This window comes from Anomalospiza imberbis, chromosome 3, assembly GCF_031753505.1.
Source record: "Anomalospiza imberbis isolate Cuckoo-Finch-1a 21T00152 chromosome 3, ASM3175350v1, whole genome shotgun sequence".
Classification (NCBI taxonomy): domain Eukaryota; kingdom Metazoa; phylum Chordata; class Aves; order Passeriformes; family Viduidae; genus Anomalospiza; species Anomalospiza imberbis.
This window is the reverse complement of record NC_089683.1, coordinates 101,416,306-101,437,159: the sequence shown is the minus strand read 5'-3', so window position 1 is coordinate 101,437,159 and position 20,854 is coordinate 101,416,306. Positions and strand designations below refer to the sequence as shown.

At 42.8% G+C, this 20,854-nt stretch overlaps 1 protein-coding gene across 4 annotated transcripts in view; it reads left to right on the top strand.

The window, feature by feature from the left end:
- PLCB1 (phospholipase C beta 1) overlaps window positions 1-20,854 on the top strand; it is a 338,452-nt gene that overhangs the window by 265,590 nt on the left and 52,008 nt on the right. For all 4 annotated transcript variants that reach the window (XM_068186088.1, XM_068186087.1, XM_068186090.1 and 1 more), the window contains exons 20-31: window positions 449-613; window positions 1,774-1,873; window positions 3,909-4,013; window positions 4,512-4,621; window positions 8,978-9,110; window positions 9,966-10,019; window positions 10,536-10,755; window positions 13,851-14,031; window positions 16,120-16,196; window positions 16,287-16,376; window positions 18,564-18,621; window positions 19,609-19,695. In XM_068186088.1, coding sequence (XP_068042189.1) covers window positions 449-613; window positions 1,774-1,873; window positions 3,909-4,013; window positions 4,512-4,621; window positions 8,978-9,110; window positions 9,966-10,019; window positions 10,536-10,755; window positions 13,851-14,031; window positions 16,120-16,196; window positions 16,287-16,376; window positions 18,564-18,621; window positions 19,609-19,695 — 1,380 coding nt within the window. The remainder of the gene's footprint in view (window positions 1-448; window positions 614-1,773; window positions 1,874-3,908; window positions 4,014-4,511; window positions 4,622-8,977; window positions 9,111-9,965; window positions 10,020-10,535; window positions 10,756-13,850; window positions 14,032-16,119; window positions 16,197-16,286; window positions 16,377-18,563; window positions 18,622-19,608; window positions 19,696-20,854) is intronic.

The following is a 20,854-nucleotide window of genomic DNA, read 5'->3' as shown; positions in this document are numbered from 1 at the left end:
GATTTTTTTCTCCCTCACAGCTAAAAGCATACGTATACTTTCTCTGCCATTTAAGCCTCTGTTTTTTCAAGCATTTTTTGAACCTGTTGTTGAGACTAGGTACAACTTAAGAGCTCTCAGGAACTAGACATATAGATTGAGGAGGAGATCCAAATGAGTATTCCTGCTGAGGGAAGGGCAGCAGCCTGTTCTCAACCACATTATTGCTCATAGGGGAATTCAGGACTACAGGGTCACAGGAAACCAGGCCTCACAAGTTGTTTTTCTGTGTCTGCAGTTAAATATTGGAGGTTTTTTCCTGTTTATTGTGGGTTTAGTGTTGTTTTGGTCCTATTTTAAATGCCCACTATCTGATCATTAATGAGAGCTATGCATCTGCATTGCAGCCACTCATTTCCTAATCCACCGCAGCGATCGCTAACGATGCTTCTTTGTTCTTTGGCTTTAGATCATTTCAGGTCAGTTCCTTTCTGACAAAAAAGTCGGTACCTATGTGGAAGTGGACATGTTTGGCCTGCCTGTGGACACCAGGAGAAAAGCTCTGAAGACCAAGACCTCTCAAGGCAATGCAGTGAATCCAGTCTGGGAAGAGGAAGCCATAGTGTTTAAGAAGGTCGGTGTAACACTTGCTTCCCAAAAAGGAATTGTACTTTTTTTAAATCCCTGTCCAGTGGAGTCTTTCCATGGCTTACTGAAACTTAGCACTTGTTAGAAAGCAGGAAAAGAGATTCTGAATAGTTATTTCACAATTCAGCTGTTTCTGCTGAGCTTTGGCTGCTCCAGTTGTGGCAGCTGCTGCTAAAAGAAGTGAGTCTGAAGTCCCCTTGGTTGTTTGGGTGGCACAGCTGGAAGCAGCAGCTGTGTGGATGGAATGGACAGCAGGCACAGATCCCAGCAGCAGTTCAGTGCCATGGCAATGTGCCCTGGCTGAGCAGCCCTCCTGGGAACCTGAGAGCAACAGGATAGTGGGAATGCAGCTCCATGGGCCTGGCTGGCTGAGCTGGCACAGCCAAAGCAGTCTGCTGGCCCTGCTAGTCACTAGATTGGGGTATAAAGTCAATGCCTAGGTGATAAAGACAAATTCCATCCACTTGAGATGAAACTTCAACTTCTGAGCTGCTCATGCAGCTGAGAATTACTGAGAATTGAGTCTGAGTATTGCTCAGACTCAATTCTCCGAACTTCTAAGGTGGCAGAAAACACTGAGCACCATGCAATGTGGATGTTTTATTGCACTTTGCAATATACCTGCAGCCAATATTTGAAAAGAACCTCTGGGTTTTGCTCACTGAGCACCTTGGTTAAGTATATCCCCAGTCCAGGTGCTTGTAAAACAGTTTCTTTCAGATTTCTCTCAACAAGTGTAGCTCACAAGAATGTTTAGACACTTGGTACTTGCAGCAGAGCTCTTTTCCCTGAATAATTTGGCCTTCTGAATGGCTTTCCTTTGGCAGCCTGCCAGAGCTTAACTTGGAAGCATCACTAGCATTTTTCTTCTGTAATGAACTTCTAATTAGTGTACTTTGTTTCTCTATTTAGTTAGAGATCGTGCCTGACTGCCCCTGTGCTCAGAGAAGCACAGGCTACTATTTTTAGAAGTTGAAAATAAATCAGAGTTGAAAATAAATCAGAGAAGCTTTTTCCTTGTTTTTGTTTTTTTGTTTTTTTCCTTCCAATGACTAGATAAATTTTAGCATGTGATCTGTGCAGCCTATGGAAGGAGCTGCATCATTCAGAGCTGAAAGTTAATAATGCAATAATATTGCCTTGCAGGTGGTTTTGCCTTCCCTGGCCTGTTTAAGGTTAGCAGTGTATGAAGAAGGAGGGAAATTCATTGGCCATCGGATATTGCCAGTCTCAGCAATCCGACCAGGTAAAAGCTTTTTCCCCATCCAGACAGACATTGTGTGATGAAAAGAGACAGCCAGGCAGAATCTCAACTGCTCCAAATCAGCAGCCACTCAGCAGCCTCATAGCAAATGAGGACTTGAAAATCAAAAATGCCATATTTCATCAGAAACTTAAATTTTGGACCGTCCAGGAAAATCAATGGAATTAAAGCATTGGAGGCATAGCTGGCACTTCCTTATCTCCAGTACACCAATTTCATGCTCACAGGTTTATGCTAAAAAGTGCGATTGCACACTTTTAATAGGAAAGAGAGCAACAACAGCCAATTTTGATGCCATCTTTGTGAGAATGGGACATAGCTGGGAATGAAAGTAAAACCTGCTTCTCTCAATGTAATTTCTACACACGTGAAAGACTGACCTGTGCCAGCTGTCATGTCTCTGTAATACCTTTAAATCAATCCAAAATTACTTGCATCCTCATTGTTGAAAATTAAAAGAAAAATCTCATTATTGGCCTCTTCTAAATCGCATTATTTCTACTATAATTAGTGGCCACTTAAATGAAAATTACCTTGTGTGACAGCACTGGCCACATTTTCCAGTCCAGAGACTTGTTAGAGATCCTGTTTCAGAAAGATGCAGTGACACTGGCAGTTTGAGCAAGGGAAGTGCCCAAATTCAGTGCCAGATTTTCCAGCCAGGGAGGAAACTGAATTAGGAAGCATATGGGCCATGAACATGCTCCCAGCTTTACTCACTGGAAAAGGAAGAATATCTCTATCTACCCTGTGGCTTATCCAACACAAAACTCACGTGTCCCCACATCTGACAGTTGGCCAAATTACTCCTGAGGAATAATCTCCACACCTTTTTCAAGAGCAAACTTAGTTTGTCCGTCCAGCAGGCCCCTTTTTTATGCCAGCTGCATTTTCTGCTGGTTTAATGGATGTAGCTGTCTCCTGGAGGATCTGCTGAGTGCCAGAGGAAAGTAGGTGGGTGACTGGAGAAGAGAAGGGGGATGGGAAGGATTTCCCTCTTCTGGCAAGTGAAATCTTGCCAGAGCTGTTCCCCCCAGGCCCATTCCCTGTGCTTCAGTTTACAGCATGTGATAGAGAGCAGCCTGTTGGTCTGAGTTTGTGTCCATGCTGAAAACTGGCTGGAGGAGGTTGAGAGAACTGAGAACCCTTTGTAATAAGTAATTTCTCTCTTTTCTGAGATGCTACTGAAAATTATATCATGCTGTCACATAAATCCACAGACTTGTCACTATTCCCAAAGCAAAGATTTAGCCATTACTTGAAAAGAGAGTTGCTTACATCAGCCAGGTGTGGATTCCCCTAGATAAAAATGCATCCTGCTCCTGACTTGGATCCTGACACCTCTCACATGTGTGGCTCCCAAGCTGGACATGGCACTCAGTGCCACAAGGTGATCAGTCAAAGGTTGCACAGCCAGCTTTCAAAACAGCCTGGAATTTCTCTTTTTACAGATGTATTCCTGAGGATGGTCACACAATAGGATTTATACACACAAACACACTCCATGGCCATCATGCCACGTTGTTTTTATTTGCCATACTTTTTATGGCAAATATTTTTATTTTTTATTAATTAATTAATAAAATAAATTTATTTGCCACATTGCTATATTTTTTTAATTAGATGCTGTGTGTGGATGGGCTATTACATTTCAGTTTACACTGGCTGTTCAGATTGCGGAGTACTACCAGGGTCACTTTTGAAAATTAAATAAGATGTACTAAACTAAAAAAATCCAGACATAGATACTAAAACAGAATGCATGAAAAATTTAAATAAATTACCATTTTTAACATCAATCACATATGTAAGAATAAACAGGAAATATAATTTTGAGCTGCAGTGCCACATGCGTTTCCATCAGTCTGTACACTTATCGTAAACCTTCCCCTCCCAGAAGTCCCTGGAGCTGCCTGCTCAGTTGGCACCACACTGTAAATAACAAATATAACAGAGATGCATTGGAAATGCCTGTGGAAGGGTTTATGCTTTGAACTGGTTGTTCCTTACTCTGCAGGCTATCACTACATCTGCCTGAGGAATGAGAGGAACCAGCCTCTGACACTGCCAGCTCTCTTTGTGTACATCGAGGTCAAAGACTACGTCCCTGACACTTACGCAGGTAACTCTGAATTATACAGGGAATTTTCTTGCTGGGGAATATAAAGGGTAATTGAAACACAAAATCCATGGGGTGTGGATGACTTGCCAGGCTGGGATAAGTCCTGTGAGCAAAGATCTGCATCTGGTGGATCAGGGTGTCTCTTCTCACTCCTAGGAGATGGCCTGATTTACAGCACCTTGCCCGAGGCTTAGGATTAGGGCCAACTCTTATTTTCAGCAGACTCTAAAGGAGGAAATACCCCAGGCACTTGCTACTGGAACACAAATGAAACTTTGCATGCAGGACACACAAGGATGTAATTGTTCCCTGGGCAAAGTGCCATGCTCAAGGGAGAGAACTGTGTTTTGGCATTGGCTCTAAACAGGGGTGGGTTTAAATGCCATGCAGTGAAAAACCATCTTCAGGGAAAAACACTGTTCTGCCTTTTCCTAAAACCCTGAGCACTGGAGCCATAACACCAGGGCTTTGAAACTGAAGTGTTTGCCTTGTTCCTAGATGTGATTGAGGCCTTATCCAACCCAATCAGATATGTAAACCTGATGGAGCAGAGAGCTAAGCAGCTGGCTGCACTGACTCTGGAAGATGAGGAAGAGGTCAAGAAAGAGGTAAGGGAGGTTTCTGAGTCTCTGGGAATCATGCTATAGTATTTAAAAGCACCTGCTTTGCTTAGGAAGGCAAACACTGAAAATCCCTGGGAATTGCATGTGCTGATTACATGAGCACCTGTAAACATCTCACCCCGAGGAAGGCTGGGGCACAGGACAGCCCAGCAGCATTGCACTGGGAATGTGCGTTCACTAAAAGCAGCATGGTGTGTGCTGAGCAGATTGCTGTTCAGAGGTGAAAGATAGGAAGAACTGTGTTGTGCATGTGTTGTGCAGCTTTGCTTTGGATCAGCTGAAATATTTGTGAGTCAATGCCCATTGTTTTCCAGTGTGCTGCTTGCAGAAAAAGACAGCTCTGTGTCAGGCGTTTTTCCTGAAAATATTACAAATTGGAGAGAATTTCAGACTGTCTCATTCTGCTGAGAAACATTTGTGTATCTCAGATTACAGTGTCTCTATAGATTCTCTGAGAGCAAACATGTCCTGAAGAGACACAAGGTAATCATACAATAATTTAAGTGGGAAGGGGCCTCCGAAGTTTAGCCCTTCATAGATGTTAGAGAAATGAAGAGGGAGGAGACCATGGAGTAAATAAATAGGCCTATTGTAGCTCAGCTGAAATCTATGGGAGCCCCAGTTTTAGCTGTTAGGTATCTGGAGACATATATATGGCTACCTACAGACTAATCTGTGAAGCTTTTTTTCTGTATAATGGAAGGTGTTTTGCACCCAAATGCACAGATCTTGTTCTGAGTATAACTGAGAGTTCAGCTGTGGTTCCTGATGGATTCTGCATGGTGAAACATTCAGTCCCTCTGTTCCAGACACTGGCACTGGGGCTTCCAGCAGTGTTTGGGAACATCAGCTTTATCTGTCAGAGGTGGCTGTGCCAGGTGTTGTGCACACCAAGTGATCAAAAGGCTCGCAGCACAGTCTCCTGCGAAGACACAGAAATGCTTTTCAATCCTAAACTGCCCTCTGCTCTGGTGCCTGCCATCTGCAATTCTCAGATGTGCAAAACCTCGCTGAACTAGATTTTGTAACCAAGAATACATTCCCAAAGCAGACCAGATGAGTGAAAGTCATTACAATTCAGTAGCCAACACTACTGTGTGCAGTGTCACAAGTTCTGCTGAATGAGGACACTGTGAAATGCTCAATAGTATCTTAGACATTTATCTAGGACACGCTACACATGAGATTCTATATTAATAGCAAAGCCTTTTTTTAACATAATCCTTTAAATACCTTAGAGGTCATTTTTACTTTTGAAAAAACTACAGATTTTCCTGGTATATACAGGCTTATTTGTTAGTTAGAAAAATTCTTGTCATAGAGTATCTTCTGCAGCAAATGGAAGAAAGAGGGATGACTCTCAAGGAGTTGGAAGCTCATAGAATAAAGGAGGGTTTTTTGGAGAAGCTTAGAATTATTTTGTAAAAGAAAACTGTAGTGATTATGATCTGTTTGCTAAAAATGTGTAATGGTTGAGTTGGCTGCAGCACCAAGGGACAGGGACAAAACTGCCACTGTGTCAGTCTGAGTTCACCACGGTTACCTTCTATTTTAAAGGCACTCTTCTGGAAAGGTATTTTGGTCTGTACTTGGAAATCTTGAATTCCCTGACCATGTTTTGTGATGATAACATTTTCCTCATCTGTTAGTTGTTTTTCTTCACTTCTATTGGCCCACAACAATCACACCAATTCATAATTGCAAGTACATTCACTGGCAACACAGCTGAACAATCCCAAGTGTGTTTGCCAGAAATGAACTGATTGCACCTGGGTTCACATTCCCAATGCTCAGTTTCAGGCTTACACACTATAACTGATTGTGTGCAATGCTGAGCTGTCTCCCAGCACAGATTCCACTCCCCACATCTCTTTCCTTGCCCCCCCCCCCCCACATTTCTGATCTGAGCAGTTGTCAGAGGAAAACTGAGAGGGTTTTGCTTTGCTCTCTTTGCTGTAGAAGTTCAAACCCAAGCTCTGTAGGAAGCTCCACAGGCTTCTCACAGAACAACACTGAACTAAGCTACCCAGCAGTGAATTGTTTTAAACAAAGAAATCAGCCTTTCTTCAGGCTTCACATTGCCTTGTCTGTTAATGGTCAGTGCAATCACATAAGCAAAGAATGCTGAAGAACTGGCTGAGGTTCCAGCATCTTTTCTGGATTTATTTACAAAGTTTCCATTGTGAATATGACAGGAGTTCCTACCTTTACTTTCCTTGGTCAGCTCTTTCTTTCCAGCCTGGCCTGAGAAGAGCTGTTTTTGGGGAAAGAATGCCTGCATTGTGAGTTTTGCACCTTTCAATGAACACATTGTAAATCTCTAAGAGCATACAGGTAGTGAAGGTTGCCCTCTCTTCCCCTGCCAAGTGTCCTCTACAGACAGGAAGAACAATCCAAAGGGATTCGCAGAGAATTCCTTGGTAAGAGCTAATCCCAGCCTGAAGTAGCTCCTTTTCTCTGTAGAAATAAAAATAGACCAGATAGAGTCCTCTATGGGTATGGATCTCTCTACTTAGCAAATGCACTGTGTTGCAATAGACATGGCAATGTGAAATAGAAACCAGTTTATGTTAATATTAAAACTGTAAATTAGAAGGCTGGATTACATCATGTTTTAAAAACAGCCTAAAAGGAAAAATCCTTTTTTTAAAGGAAAAATCATGTTTATTTTAGCATTCTTTTAGCATAGTGTGATGAATTATGGGAAGAGAAAGTGCTTTTTAACGAGATTAGATTGCTTGATGTAGTGAAAATTATTCCTTATTCAATTCATGATCCTGCCTCATATTTCTGCTTCAGTTTCTGAAAACAGATGTTTTATGTCCCAAAGTGACAGGTTATATTAATAGTTCCTCAACAAGGTGTGATGCAGGATTTCATAGCATGTAAAAACCAGGTCTCAAAAGAAGATAATACCCACTTCCCATGCAGTGGGGCAGAGCTGCCAGTAGTTAAGAATTCTGGCTTTATTTGCATTAAATGTTGATGATCTGTGTAGCAAACATCGTTTTTATTAAACTAATGAAGTGCAGCCTGAGGAGAGCTGTGAGGATAACCACATCTGTGTGTGTTTATCACAGCTACAGCTTTTGCCTGTCACGTTGCTCCTCTGTTAGAAATGTTGGCCAAAGGAGGTTTTTCCATATTTTACTGCAGTCACTCCTGCTTGGTATAAATGAAGTTGTTGGCACTGGTTTTCAGTTGCATCATGCTTCTGCCTACAGTATCTCTCTCCTGTAATTCTGGTAGGAACGGGCTGTTGAGACAGGAATTGTTTTGCAATGCACAGTGTAGTGTCAGGGCGAGACTGAAGGAAACCAGCAGCAGGAGCAGCACAAAACAGTTGGATCAAAATCCATTTTGCCTCTATTGATGCAGCACAGGCTGATGTTTTGCAAGCGTGGAGTAATCATGGGGCAAAAAAAAACCCAAAAAAACCAACTGTGGTATCCTGCCTCTTCATGTAATGTGATTACCATCAAAGAAGGGGATGGAAGCAGCCGAAGGAACAAATCCAAAACGTCCCTGAGACACCATGGCAACCAGCCCCTCGCTGGGACAGCGGGAAGCGGAAAAATTTCAAAAGCATTTCAAAATAAAAAATTGCTGTGAATGACCTTCTGTTTGCTGAGTGCTGGGTGCCTGCTTAAAACCTGATGGTCACAGGGACAAGTTTAGATATTCAGTGTGTAGTGCAGTGCACGCTGCAAGCCTAGGCCTTTAGGAGACTGGAGAGAAGGAAAAGATTGTGGAAAATGCTTAAATATTTGGATACCACAGGCGTGTTCATGCTGCAGAATGGAGGTACTGTTTACATATTACCCTTGGAGTGTAGTTACAGGAATGTAAGATCTTGGGAGACAGAAGGATGTTCCTGCTCTGTGAGAATGGTGAATAATGGTAGTACTGTGTGTACCTATGAAACTTAGAAGTAATCTTGTGTTCACGTTTTGTTCACAGCAGGGACCTGAGGAGCATTCTCCTGGCGGCACCTACATTATTTCTAGAAAGATTTTATGGCTCTTCACTGCAATACAGCCTTCACATCTGGTGCAGCTAATATATGTTGCACTAAAAAATGTCCCTGATGAGTTATATCTGCTTAAAATACTTTTTTGGAATAATGCCTGCTCTATTTCTTCTTGAAATTTACCCTTCACAAATGAGCCACCTGGGTTAGCATGGCTTTTAAGGATGTCTTCTTTCGTTGTTTTATTTTAGAATGATTTTTAGATACAACATTTGCATAATTTTGCATTTAAAAACCAGGCTAAACTGGACCTGCAAATAAATTAAGTCTGTTAGTTGGGAAGAAAAATATGAATTATCATGTGATTTCAGATTGACCATGGGGATGCACCGTCTGAAGCTAACAATGAACCCAGGCCAACACCAGCAGAAAATGGGGTAAATTTCACTGCTTCCCTCACACCGAAACCAGCAACTCAGGTTGTCCACAGCCAGCCAGCACCAGGTAAAAAAATAACAAACAACAAAACAAAGGAAAAGAAAAAAGAAGTCCCATGTTTTCTAAATTAGTCTGGATAATAATTTTGCAAGTGCTTTGTGTTTAAAGAACAAAGGTGGGAAGTTGTGTGTGTTGGTTTTGCTTGTCTAAAATAGGTAGAAACTTTCCTACCACTTTTCTCTGCTTCAAATATACAAATATCTTCTACTTAACAGTTGCATTGGTGGTGAAACTGAAATTCATTACAAGCAAGAAAATGTGCTGGGGTTTTTTTGTTGTTCAAGTTTGTTCCTGCAAGTGCAGGAATCTCTTGGAATTGTTTTTACAGGTATGCCTAATTCATGCACGTAGTGACTTCTTATTCCACACACAAAACACCGTCTTGGGCACATCTGTGCTTTGTATTGACACATCTCCTATAGCAAATGCTTGTTAAACACAGTGTTTGTAGTTTTATGGCTGCAGTCTCTATGGGCAGGATCTGACTGACTTCCAAGGAGCTGGATTCATCCTGTGTGCAGGAATTCTGCACTGCCGTCATATTATGTAGTATGGTTGTACTGTCAGCCTAATGCCACTCAAATGACTTGTGTGAGTGGTGTCAGGGACTTCATCCTCCTTATCAGTAACACAACACAGCTCAGGTGGGTTTTTGGAAGGTCACCTTTGTCTTGGGCCAGAGGGTTGATGTTTTCATGTTGCTCCTCTTCTGCTGAAAAGATGCGTTTTCTCCAATGATTAAAAACTCTCCATGTCAGGGTATGTCCTTTGTCACCTGCTATGTTTTAATGTTCAGCCAAGCAGCGCAGTCATGGCTGTTGTTTTAAAAGAATTGGAATTAAACATCTCTTTTACCTCTAGGTTCTGTGAAAGCACCTGCAAAGACAGAAGATCTTATCCAGAGTGTCCTCACAGGTAATAAATACACAGGTCACACTGCATGAATAATAAGCTTTCTTGTCAAGAAAAACATCTTTTTTATGAAACAGGCCATCTGGCTTAGGCATGTCTTCCAGTGATTAGGACTGCAGTAACTCCTAGAAAATGTACATGCCAAGTGTTGTTCCTCAGGGCTGAAGTAAACCATGTTTGGGCACATCTCATGAGATGGGGGATGGGGATTTTTTTTAGAAATTGTAGTTTCATGACCACCAAGTTACCATCTAACGCAGAAGAAAGAGCAGCATTATCATGAGAACAGAGGCTAAATTTGTTCTGAATGTAGTGAATAGTAGTGGAACCATTTTATCACAGTGCTTTCAAGCCAGTTAGCTTATTTCAGGTAAAACTACTCAATTTATGCCATATTTCCTTTACCCACAGTAAACAAGCAGGTTTTGTTCCATTCCTGCTCGTGGCAATCCCTGGCTTCTCTGACTGAAATCCTGCACTGCTGGAAAGTTGAAGTGCCTTTTGTTATTATCATTGCAGAAGTGGAAGCACAGACCATTGAGGAGCTAAAACAGCAGAAGTCCTTTGTTAAACTTCAGAAGAAGCACTACAAGGAGATGAAGGACCTGGTGAAGAGGCATCACAAGAAAACCACCGACCTTATCAAAGAGCACACGGCAAAGTACAACGAGATCCAGAACGACTACCTGCGGCGGAGAGCGGTGCTGGAGAAAACTGCCAAAAGGGACAGCAAGAAAAGGTGGGTGAAACACAGCCTGCCTCAGCAGAGGGCTGCTGCACACCTTTACTCAGAGACCTTTACGTCTTTTACAGTAGAGAAATCAGATGTAGGTGGCAGAGCACAGAAAAAATCCAAAGCAGCAGGTTCCTGGTTAATGGGGGAGATGAGAACCATGGCTCTATGTTTGAGCCTTGGAAAAACTCAGGCCACAGTAGAAGGCATCAGGTGGAGGATTAGGGGAAAGAAGCACCTGGAGATCATAAACATCTGACTGCTGTTAAATCATGATCGATCCAGGACACCTGGGAGTGTCTTAATGACCGCCTGGCTTTGCCTCTGCAGGAACACCCCTTCTGTGCTTTCTTTCCAAACCTTGCACCACCCTGTCTCTTTCTCTGTCCTGATAACAATGTTTGTATTATTTATTTATTAACTATTATTATAAATTTAAATGCAAAAAAGCTGCAATGAATTCTTACTAACCTTTCCACGATTATTGCCTTGTTCTTATGGTAAGGAACTGTGTGTTAATAAAGACCAATTCATAACTCCTGGCAAAGCATATACACGCATAGAGCCAGTCAGTGTCAGAGACTCTTGCAACTGAACTTTTATCTCTCCCATTGCTGTATCCTTTTTGTCTTAACATCATTTATTTTTTAAAGTAACTAGATAAGCACTAAATTCCTCTTTTACATGAAATTGATGTAGCTGCAGTTCTTAAATATGATGATATTGAACGAACTTTAAAAAAATACTTTTTGGTAGGAGATGATCAGAGAAAAATGCTGCAAAGCCTGCTCTGGCTGCCAATCTTGTTGATAGTACCTCTAAATGTAAGTGACTGGGACTCAGGCCATAACTTGTCCCTGGGCAGGAGCTTATTCATTTCTGCTTTCCCGATGACAGAATGTCATTGGCCTTAATAAGAGCTTGACACTCACAATATATCTGTGTTCTACTGGCCTTCACTGTTGCCAGTTTTCAGGCTTCCAGGTTCTGTACTTGAGTTTAACAAACTCTCTTTAATGACTGGCTGTCAACTGCAAGCCCAGGGATATTTTATCTGCAGTGTTTCCCACCACCAAAGTGTGTGACAGACAGTGGCAGGCAAAACAACAGCACATTTCTGGCTTTCCTCCTATTCACATTTAAGCAGAAAATCAAGCTGAATAAATAAAATGACTCATTTGTTTTTGAGCAAAAAAAGATTTGAGTTTTTGTACTGTGTTGTGATCTGACTGCAAACCACTGATGATGTCAGGCAGCAAAACCCTGCAGTCTCCTACGTGGAGCTGCCACAGTGGAGTCAGAGACATGGAGTTTTATGTGCAGATACAGACAAGTCTGGAGGTTACATTTTAAAAAAGGCACAAATATGTTTTCAGGGATTTTCAAGCTTGCAACTACATATTATCTCAAGCAGCAAAATTCTAATAGAGCACAGGAGAAAGAGGATTTTTATCATTTTAAAATATTGCTGACACTATTTGCCTGTAACTGCAAAGTATAAATCACTGCTTCACAGGAGTCCCTGCATCAGATGGCCATAAAAATATCTTGTCTATGGTCAGGAGCAATCTCTGCTTTTTGCCCTTGTCTAAAATTGAGCCAAGATTCAGTAAAGCCCTTGTCTACAGGAAGTTTTAAATATTTATTTATACATGTGCACAAGTGTTTTGTTGGTGTTGCTCTGAAGTTCCTTTAATGATCACATCCCATAAAAAGCAGCCAATATTTTAGCCAGTGTTTAGAAATAGACCTGATTTCTTTTTCCCAGAAATACAAGAGAAATGTCAGCTTTATATTATGTGTTGTCTAATGGCATAATATGCCGACTGTAATATTCATTAATGCCGTCTTCTGGCTCTGTAATGTTTAAATTACCCTCACCCATCGCACCACTTAACCTCTTAGCAGAATATTCAAATACAATAAAAACACAAGAAATAAAAGGAGGCTACCTTGGCATTTGTGTCCTTGGATGGATGAAAGCAGGATCACATTATTTCAGGTGAAGTAACTCTTAAGTGACAGCAGCTGCACACTTGAACCTGGGAGAGAGAAGAGAGGCAGAGCCAGTTCTCTGCATTGTAATCTCGGCACATTTCTGAGGAGCAAACTCGTTTTTCTCCCCATGTCAGCCCTGCCTGTTCAAGGTTTTGTTGTTTTGTCCATCTCCTGCGCTGTTCTGACGTTTCCCAGGCAACTGATTTAGCACCTGAGCATGGCAGTAAACACAGCAGCAGACCAGGGACACAGCACAATCTTATTTTTTTTAATGTATTTTCCTTGGGTTTGGTTTAGTGCTGGCCTGAGAGTGATACTGGATTTGCTGCTTATTTTTCTCTTGGGCAGTTCAGTGTCATCATATCTCTTTTCACAGTTACATCTGTCCTTCCTTCTGTCTTAAGAAAGAGTAAAACAGACCCAAACTGTTCCTTAGTGTTGCTTTTTAGCTTCCTTATTATGTTTTTCCCTTGCTCCTGAGAGCTGCCTGTCTGAGATTTGCTCCCCACTGGGATGTGAGCTTTCCTTCTAAAGCCAGCAGCCCATGGAGCACTTTCCTGTGTGTGCTATGCATGGCATTTCCTGAAGGGGGAAGAAAACACCAAATAAAGGGATGTTCCTACCATGTGAAGCATTTGGTAAATGCAGATGTAACGTTAAGTTATTTAATTTATTGCTGAGTGCATGCGGGGATGACTTTGTTTCCAAAATACTCAGCATTCACCCTTTCTCCTGAAGGCTCTGCAGCTTTGAAGTTCAAGTTATGTCTGGAAGTGGATAAACAAGTTCCAAGGGAAGTCTTGGCAGTTGCCTTTATAGCTCACTTATACTAAGTCTGATTGCCACCACCCTCGTGGGTCAGTGAGATGAGGTTTAAAAGCTGTAGCCATCCCATTAATAAATCATTAATAATTTCTTTTTCATTAAATCCTTGAAGTTACTAGGGCTAAAATTACCTATCCTCTTGCTCTGTATGGGGTGCTGAGGAACTTTTTACAGGCTACTTATGAATATCTGACTTCAAAAGGCAAATTTAAGCGAATGAAGGCAGGGTATGGATGCCTGGTGACCAAGACCCCTCGGGGTGTGCTCTGTCCTTGCAGGTCTGAGACGAGCAGCCCCGACCACAGCTCTTCCACCATTGAGCAGGAGCTGGCTGCACTCGACTCTGAGATGACCCAGAAGCTGGTGGAGCTGAAGGAGAAGCAGCAGCAGCAGCTGCTGAACCTCAGGCAGGAGCAGTACTACAGTGAGAAGTACCAGAAACGGGAGCACATCAAGCTGGTAGGTTTGTGGTGTCGAGCTCAGGGTGAGCACTGGTGGCACCAGGACAAATTCTCATCACCTGGGGCTTCCTCCTACTTGGGGTCCCTTCCAGAGCTCCACTTCCCTCTGTTCTGCTGCAGCTTCAAGGGATTGTTGTGTCACTTTGTCACTGACACTTCCAATAGCTTGGAAGGCTTTGGGTGGAAGGCGCAAAGGCAACAGGATTGTTGCTACCTCTGGTTACACAAGTCTCGTTTTACTGCAGCTTTTGGATGATGTTCCTATTTTGTTCTGCCACTTTTTCAAACCTGCAACACACAAGGAGGCAGGATTAGCCAGAAAATAAATTGGAACAGCATGAAAATAGATTCAAACATTCCCCAGGACAGAGGGTTGTGCCAAAGAGTGTTCCTGTGGCAGATGAACACTTTGAGGGGATGCAGGACATATTCTGTATATGCTGAAGAAATATTTTGCATTCATTGGGCCAAGTCAGTTTTGTTTTTACAGCTGGAGTTTGGCTGACAACTGTAGCAGGATCATAGGCCCTCTGAGCTGAAGTAGAGGAGCTGGGCAGAAAGAAGCTGATGCTAATGGATATTAGGCAGAAATGAACATTTTAAAGGGTGTTATGGGAGTACAAGCTGTTTCTCAACTCCAGACAACCCCCTCTTGCAATTTTTTCTATTACCTGATGTTTGGCCTCACTCCTGTTGGGTGAAGTTGATTTGTCTCCTCTGCCCTGCCAGCCAAAAAGAGCAGGGAAGAAGAGTGATTTGTGTGTGGGTACTGCTCAGCAATGCCCCTGCACAGACTGATCTCCGTGATCACAGCACAGAGCTGTGATGTTTATCCCCATCCCTGTGTGAGTCACAGCTGCTCCAGGAGGGTGTATGGGCACAGTTACCTGCACCACAGGGGGACAGTCCCCATCCCAGTAACAGCTGGTGCCTGCTTCTCAGACACTGGGTTTTTATAAAAAAGAACCATTCTAGACCCACATAGCTGGGCTTATCTCATGAGGTAACTCGTTTCTCATTCCAAATTGGGAAATGGCATTTCTCAAAGCAGAGTTACATTTCTGGTATTATCCTATTAGGTGGTGGTACAGTACATTCATTTTTTAGCACAGAACCTTTGGACAGTTTTCCCTCTGAGCTGTGCAGGAGTTAATATTCCAATTCAAACTTGCCTTTCAGCTGAGAGATTCTTTCTGATGGCTTGCTTTTAGAGGGGAGCCTATTGTTGGTACCTTTCTACTTTTATCTAAGGAATGAAAAGTTGGATCAGACCAGCTATGCCTTGTTATACACTCCTGGTTCATCACCCTGAGAGGGTGATTTTACAAAATCAGACTTAACCTAGAAGGGTGATCAAACCAAATGGGTCCCATTTCCCACTTTATTCCCTGTTCCTTGAGCTGGCACAGGAGCCCTGCCCACGACTTCTCTCCTGTCAGCATCCCACCACAGCCGTGCCTTTTGTTACTGGTTTGGGCACCAAGGAGAATGGACCCACAGCAGATTTCAAACCAATGACTCAGAGATTTTTCATTCTGTGACCAAAATGCAGGTTATGCTTCTCTGTGCTTGGCTTTCGCAGTTGTCATGCCTGATTTTGAACATCCCCTTGACCACCCCAAAATCCTAACCGTTCCTTGTAATAATCTTCATTACAGGAGGAATGCTTTCAGCCCTCACAGAAAAACCTGGATGTTCAGTGACACAGGCATTCAGTTGGCAATTAGCATTGTGTAAATTCAATTTATGACCCGTTATGTTTTTTCACAGGTGTTTTCATTCCGAGCAAAGGTAAAATACTTGGAATATATTTTGGATTTACGTTTAATATTGTGAAAGTGTATCACCTTGATGTACAGAGAAGTAGCAGTTTCTGTGTGAGTTGAATGTGCACCACTCTGGCTGAACTCCACCAGTTAATAATGTGTTTACACTGATAATGATGTTTACTGGCTTTTGATTGGTGGTACTTCATCTGGGAATGGCGTAACACTTTTGTGTCTGCTGCAGACTTTTGAGGAAATTTGGCTGCCTCTATGATGTTTAGCTGAAAATACATATTTTTTGGGGGGGATTTTCTTTCTAGCTAATTCAGAAGCTGACAGATGTAGCAGAGGAGTGTCAGAACAACCAGCTAAAGAAACTGAAAGAAACATGTGAAAAGTAAGTGCTGTTCCCTTTACCATTGATTGCTGCTCCTTATGGGATTTGTTTAGATACTTTTTGTACTTCCCTTTATTTTTAATGCTTTAGAGAAAAGAAAGAACTGAAGAAAAAAATGGACAAGAAGAGGCAGGAGAAGATCACAGAAGCAAAGTCCAAGGATAAAAATCAAATGGAAGAGTAAGTATATCCCTAGATCCATATCACTGTACAAGATTTTTCACAGCTGGTAAATCAAAGGAAGGTCTTGACCCTAAATCCAAGGCAGCCTTCAGTCAGACCTCCCCAGAGTCCTCTCCCTGATAATAATTTCATTTCCTGGGGCTAATCCAATCTCCTGTTCCGTGAGCAGGACAAGCCTGGGCCAGCAGCAGAGGTGCTGCTATGTGGAGGGGTTTGTTCCTGGGAGCATCTCATGGAGCAGTTCCCCAAAAAGCTGTTCATCCAGGCACTGTTGCTCTGAGTGCAAATAGCCTCAACGCTCCTGGTCCTGCGGGCTGGGATTTCATTCTGACTTGGGTTTCTATTTGTGAATTCTCTTGTCTTCTGCATTCCATTCCAGCTGCTCTCCAGGAGAAATGGCAGCACCACACTGGGAGCTTCACTCTGCTTTTGGGATCAACTCCCGCCAGGCTGTGCCCATGACCCTCCACCAGTGACAGTGACACCTGGGGGGACACAGGGGAAAGCTGAGCTCCCAGGGTGCGTGTCCCTGGGCAGGCACAGCAATCCTAATTCTATTTATGCACCCCCAGACAGTACAAACTGCAGTTGTGCAAGCTGATTGTGTTCTTCCCATGGGCACAGTTATCTAGGTTTGATTGTCCTCTTTCATTTGTTTTGGCAAGCAGCTCAAAAAGAAAATGGAGTATTTTAATCTTGCACTGATATTCTTGTTACCAGTCTTTACTTTAGAGCAGTTAAAAATACAAGAGGAGCAAACAGAACAAAACAAAAATGAAACCCTCTAATGTTTGAGTTTTACCACGTAACAAAGGCACAACTGTGTTTGGTTTTCTGCAGGTAAAAGGGTTTACACAGGTTTTGGAGCTTCTCAAGAGGGAGTCTGTATTTGGTAACCCTGAAAGGAAATCACAGACACACATAGTGAATTGTTTCAGGTAGTTTCAGAATCCGCACATTAAAAATTTCAACAAACATCCTATTAAAAAAAAAGATGAGAATAATTTATTATGAAAAAGAGGGAGAAATACTTAACATAGTTAGAGCTGTTCAGAGGGCATGGAATTCATATTAGCAAAAAGCAGCTGGCCATTACGGAAATGCTGCAGCAGTAAAAATCAATTGCAGTAGGAAATGATTTGCTGAGTGGTAAATGAGGCACTAGTGAGAAAAGCTTAGGGACAGACAAGTAGCAGTTCTTTTCTCTTTCCCTTTCAATTTTTTTCTCATTTTTCCCAAGGACTTTCCTCTGTCAGGCTTTTCAAAGAGCCCTTCAGAGAGGTGAGAGGGGAGCCCTATTGAGAGTCAGCTTTCCCCTATCTGTGACACAGCTTGTCCTCACTTTGGGAGTAGGGCACAGAGGTGTGAGACCTTCCTTCTGGTGAATCCCTTTTGAGTCACTCTGCCTCCACTGCAGTTCATCTAAAGCATTTGCACAAGTTTGGGAAGGAATATTACACAGATTCACTGTTTTAATTGTTTTTACTTAATTTTTTGACACCCACCCAGGGCTTGCCTAAGTCCTCTTGATTTGAGTGCCACCTGAGGAGCAGAGCAGTTCACTGGTCTTGGCTGAGGCAATCAGGATTTGGAGTACCTGTCCTGAAACAGATCAACTGTAGTAGCTACACATTGTTGTTGTTGTATGTGCATTTACCCCTCTGGGGGTTCTTGTGTTCAACCTTTGACTGATGGTTACCAAATAACTGTCTGAGTGTGCCATAAAGCTCAGTTTGCTCTGAGTCCAGCTCTGTGTGGGGCCAGCCCGTGCCTGCCCTGCTCCCCTGGGAGCTTGGTGCCCGGTGTCAGCAGCCGTGCCTGCCCTGGCAGAGGCTGCTCCTCTGCCACAGCGTGGCACTGTGCCTCTGCTCACGGCTCTGCAGCTCCCAGGGACACTGGGGACTGTGGGAGCACCAGCAGCACCTGGAAAACAGGGCATCATCCTGTGGGAAAAGCCTGCTGGGGAGGAGCAGGGGGATTGTGTGCAGGTCGTGGGGAATTCTGAGCCCTTGGTGCCATAAAGGTGCAGCCTGGCACAAGGACACATTCAGGAAGTGCAGAGAGGTTAATTAGGCAGGTCCTTAAACATGGCCTTGGTTAAGCAAAGAGCTGCAGAGGGGTAAAATCCATCAGTGTGCCCTTGTTGACTCCAATAACTGATAACTGCTGCAATGCTTCCCCCAGGGAGAAGACGGAAATGATCCGATCCTACATCCAGGAGGTGGTGCAGTACATAAAGAGGGTATGTCAGGCTTCTGCTGCATCTGGGGGCATGAAATGTCACCTTTCCCCTTTTAGGTTATTAATCTCTGCTGCAGGTTCTAGGCTTCAGCATAAAGATTCTGCACCTGCTGACTTTTAGCAGATGCAGGGTAGACTCTGCTTCACATTCCAGTTAAAGGAAAGCTGGGATTTCAGACAGCTTCTCATCAATTGTTAGTCAGCATCTGGGGGGATGGTGCTGAGGAGGGAAGGTTTTAATACAATTTCATCTCTGAATATCCTGTGTGTATCCATGGAAAATGCACCCATTTTTTAAATGGGCTTACTGGGTCACAAATGCAAAGATTGCATAAGGAAAGCCAGTGAACATTTAATTACAGAGTATATCTTAACTTTAATTGCATTTATAGAGTTACTGAAATGTAAAAAGCATTCTGTGAGTTCTGTAAACACAAATTAAAGAATTCTATTACAGTTGTTAGCTTTTCTGAAACTACAGGTGGTTCACACCAGGCTGAAATCATGTGCTGCAGTGCTTTAGGGTGTAAAATCACTATGGAACGTCTGCAGCTATTGAATTCTCCTCTTAATTTCAATGCAAAGATAGGTTCTAAGGTTGGCCCATTTTTGCTTAGCAGAGCCTTGATTTAGGAAGCAGCCTAAAGAATTAGCAAATTAAGTAGGTTTTATTTCTGGGGGCATTATTAAGTGAAACCCAAAATTTATAATTTAATGACATTAGAAGTCTGCAGGAAGTCCTTTAGACATTTCTGATCCTGAATCTTACATGTGAAATCTGATGTTTCATGTCCACATCTGACTGTTGAACAGTTGTGCTCAGGGATGCTCAGGCAGTGATGTGTAATTTGTGTAATTTTAGATTGGAATTATTCATAGTTTTGATGACAGTGTTTCAGTTTTGATGGGTGGAATGTTTGCTGGGGAGGAGGTGGGAGAGTGAGGATGTGCAATCCACGAAAAAAGATTCTCTGCTCTTTTCTGACAGCTAGAAGATGCTCAGAGTAAAAGGCAGGAGAAACTTGTAGAAAAACACAAGGAGATTCGCCAGCAAATACTGGATGAAAAGCCTAAGGTAAAGAGTTTTTGAACATATGTTACACTGCTAAAATTGTCCTTCAGGAGAGAAGGAGCTCTGGCAGCAGGTAGGCTGATGTTTAAGCACGAGAGAACTCAGTGACAGCATCAGAGCCACCCTCACTGACACTCAGGGTGAGAGAAGCCAAGAGCAGCCTGGTGCGGGCACCACCTCAGTGCAGATGTCGTGGCATGAGGGTTATATTTCAGCACCCAGGGTGTTCAAAAGCTGTCAGTGTAAAAGGTGCTGTGACCAGCAGAGTGTGCCCTTCCCTCCACTGTGCCTGAGCTGCACAAAAGCAAAACACAGTTCCCATTGAAAGGAAAAAGAGATATCTCCTTAGCATGCTGCCCCCAGGTCCTGGTGGCATCCATCAGGATGGGTTTCTGTGGGAAACAATGAGCTTTTTTTCAATAATAGTGCTTTATATTCCACATTGCTTGCTGGATTGCCTCTGTTTGAGTTTATGCACTGCATCTACATGTAACATCTTGAAATGCATGTTTTGGTCCTTAGGCCTGGGGGCTCACTCTTGCTCCAAGTGGAGCTGGTGGCAGTTTTACCACCAGCTTCAGTGGAGAAGGTTCAGAGTCCTGCACTTGTACCTGATTTTCCTGTAGGAAGACCTAGGCACAGTCAGACTTCCACATGGAGGGAGACTTGTTTTCAGCAGGGTTCATATCCAAGTGTAATTCTTCACAGCCCACTGTGTCATGTCTGCTTTCATTTTTTCTGCTCTTGCTCAAACATGTATCCTTGGCTTCGGTTCTCATTCCTTGTCTGTGTCCACAGTCCCAATGTTTCTGTGCCTGTGTCACAGCTTGAGTTCTAGCACTGGCTGTGAGTTAATCAGTGTTGTCATGTCATCTCTGTGAAGTAGCCAGAGAATGAGTTAGGCTAAGGGCCGAATAGCCAGAAGTTTACAATAGTTTGGGAAAATATAAATGTTTCAATTTCCAGTTTTCTACTCATCTTTTTAAAATCATGTTTATAAACAAGCTGTGACTTTTTGGTGTTGTGGGCATCTTGTGGGTGTAAAAAGTATACATATTTTTATGTTTGGTGCTGTGGGATCATGAGTTTATCAGGCTTGTGAACTGGAATTTAAACACTGGAATTTAAAATGCTGAAGAATAATCACTTAGTGCTTCTAGCA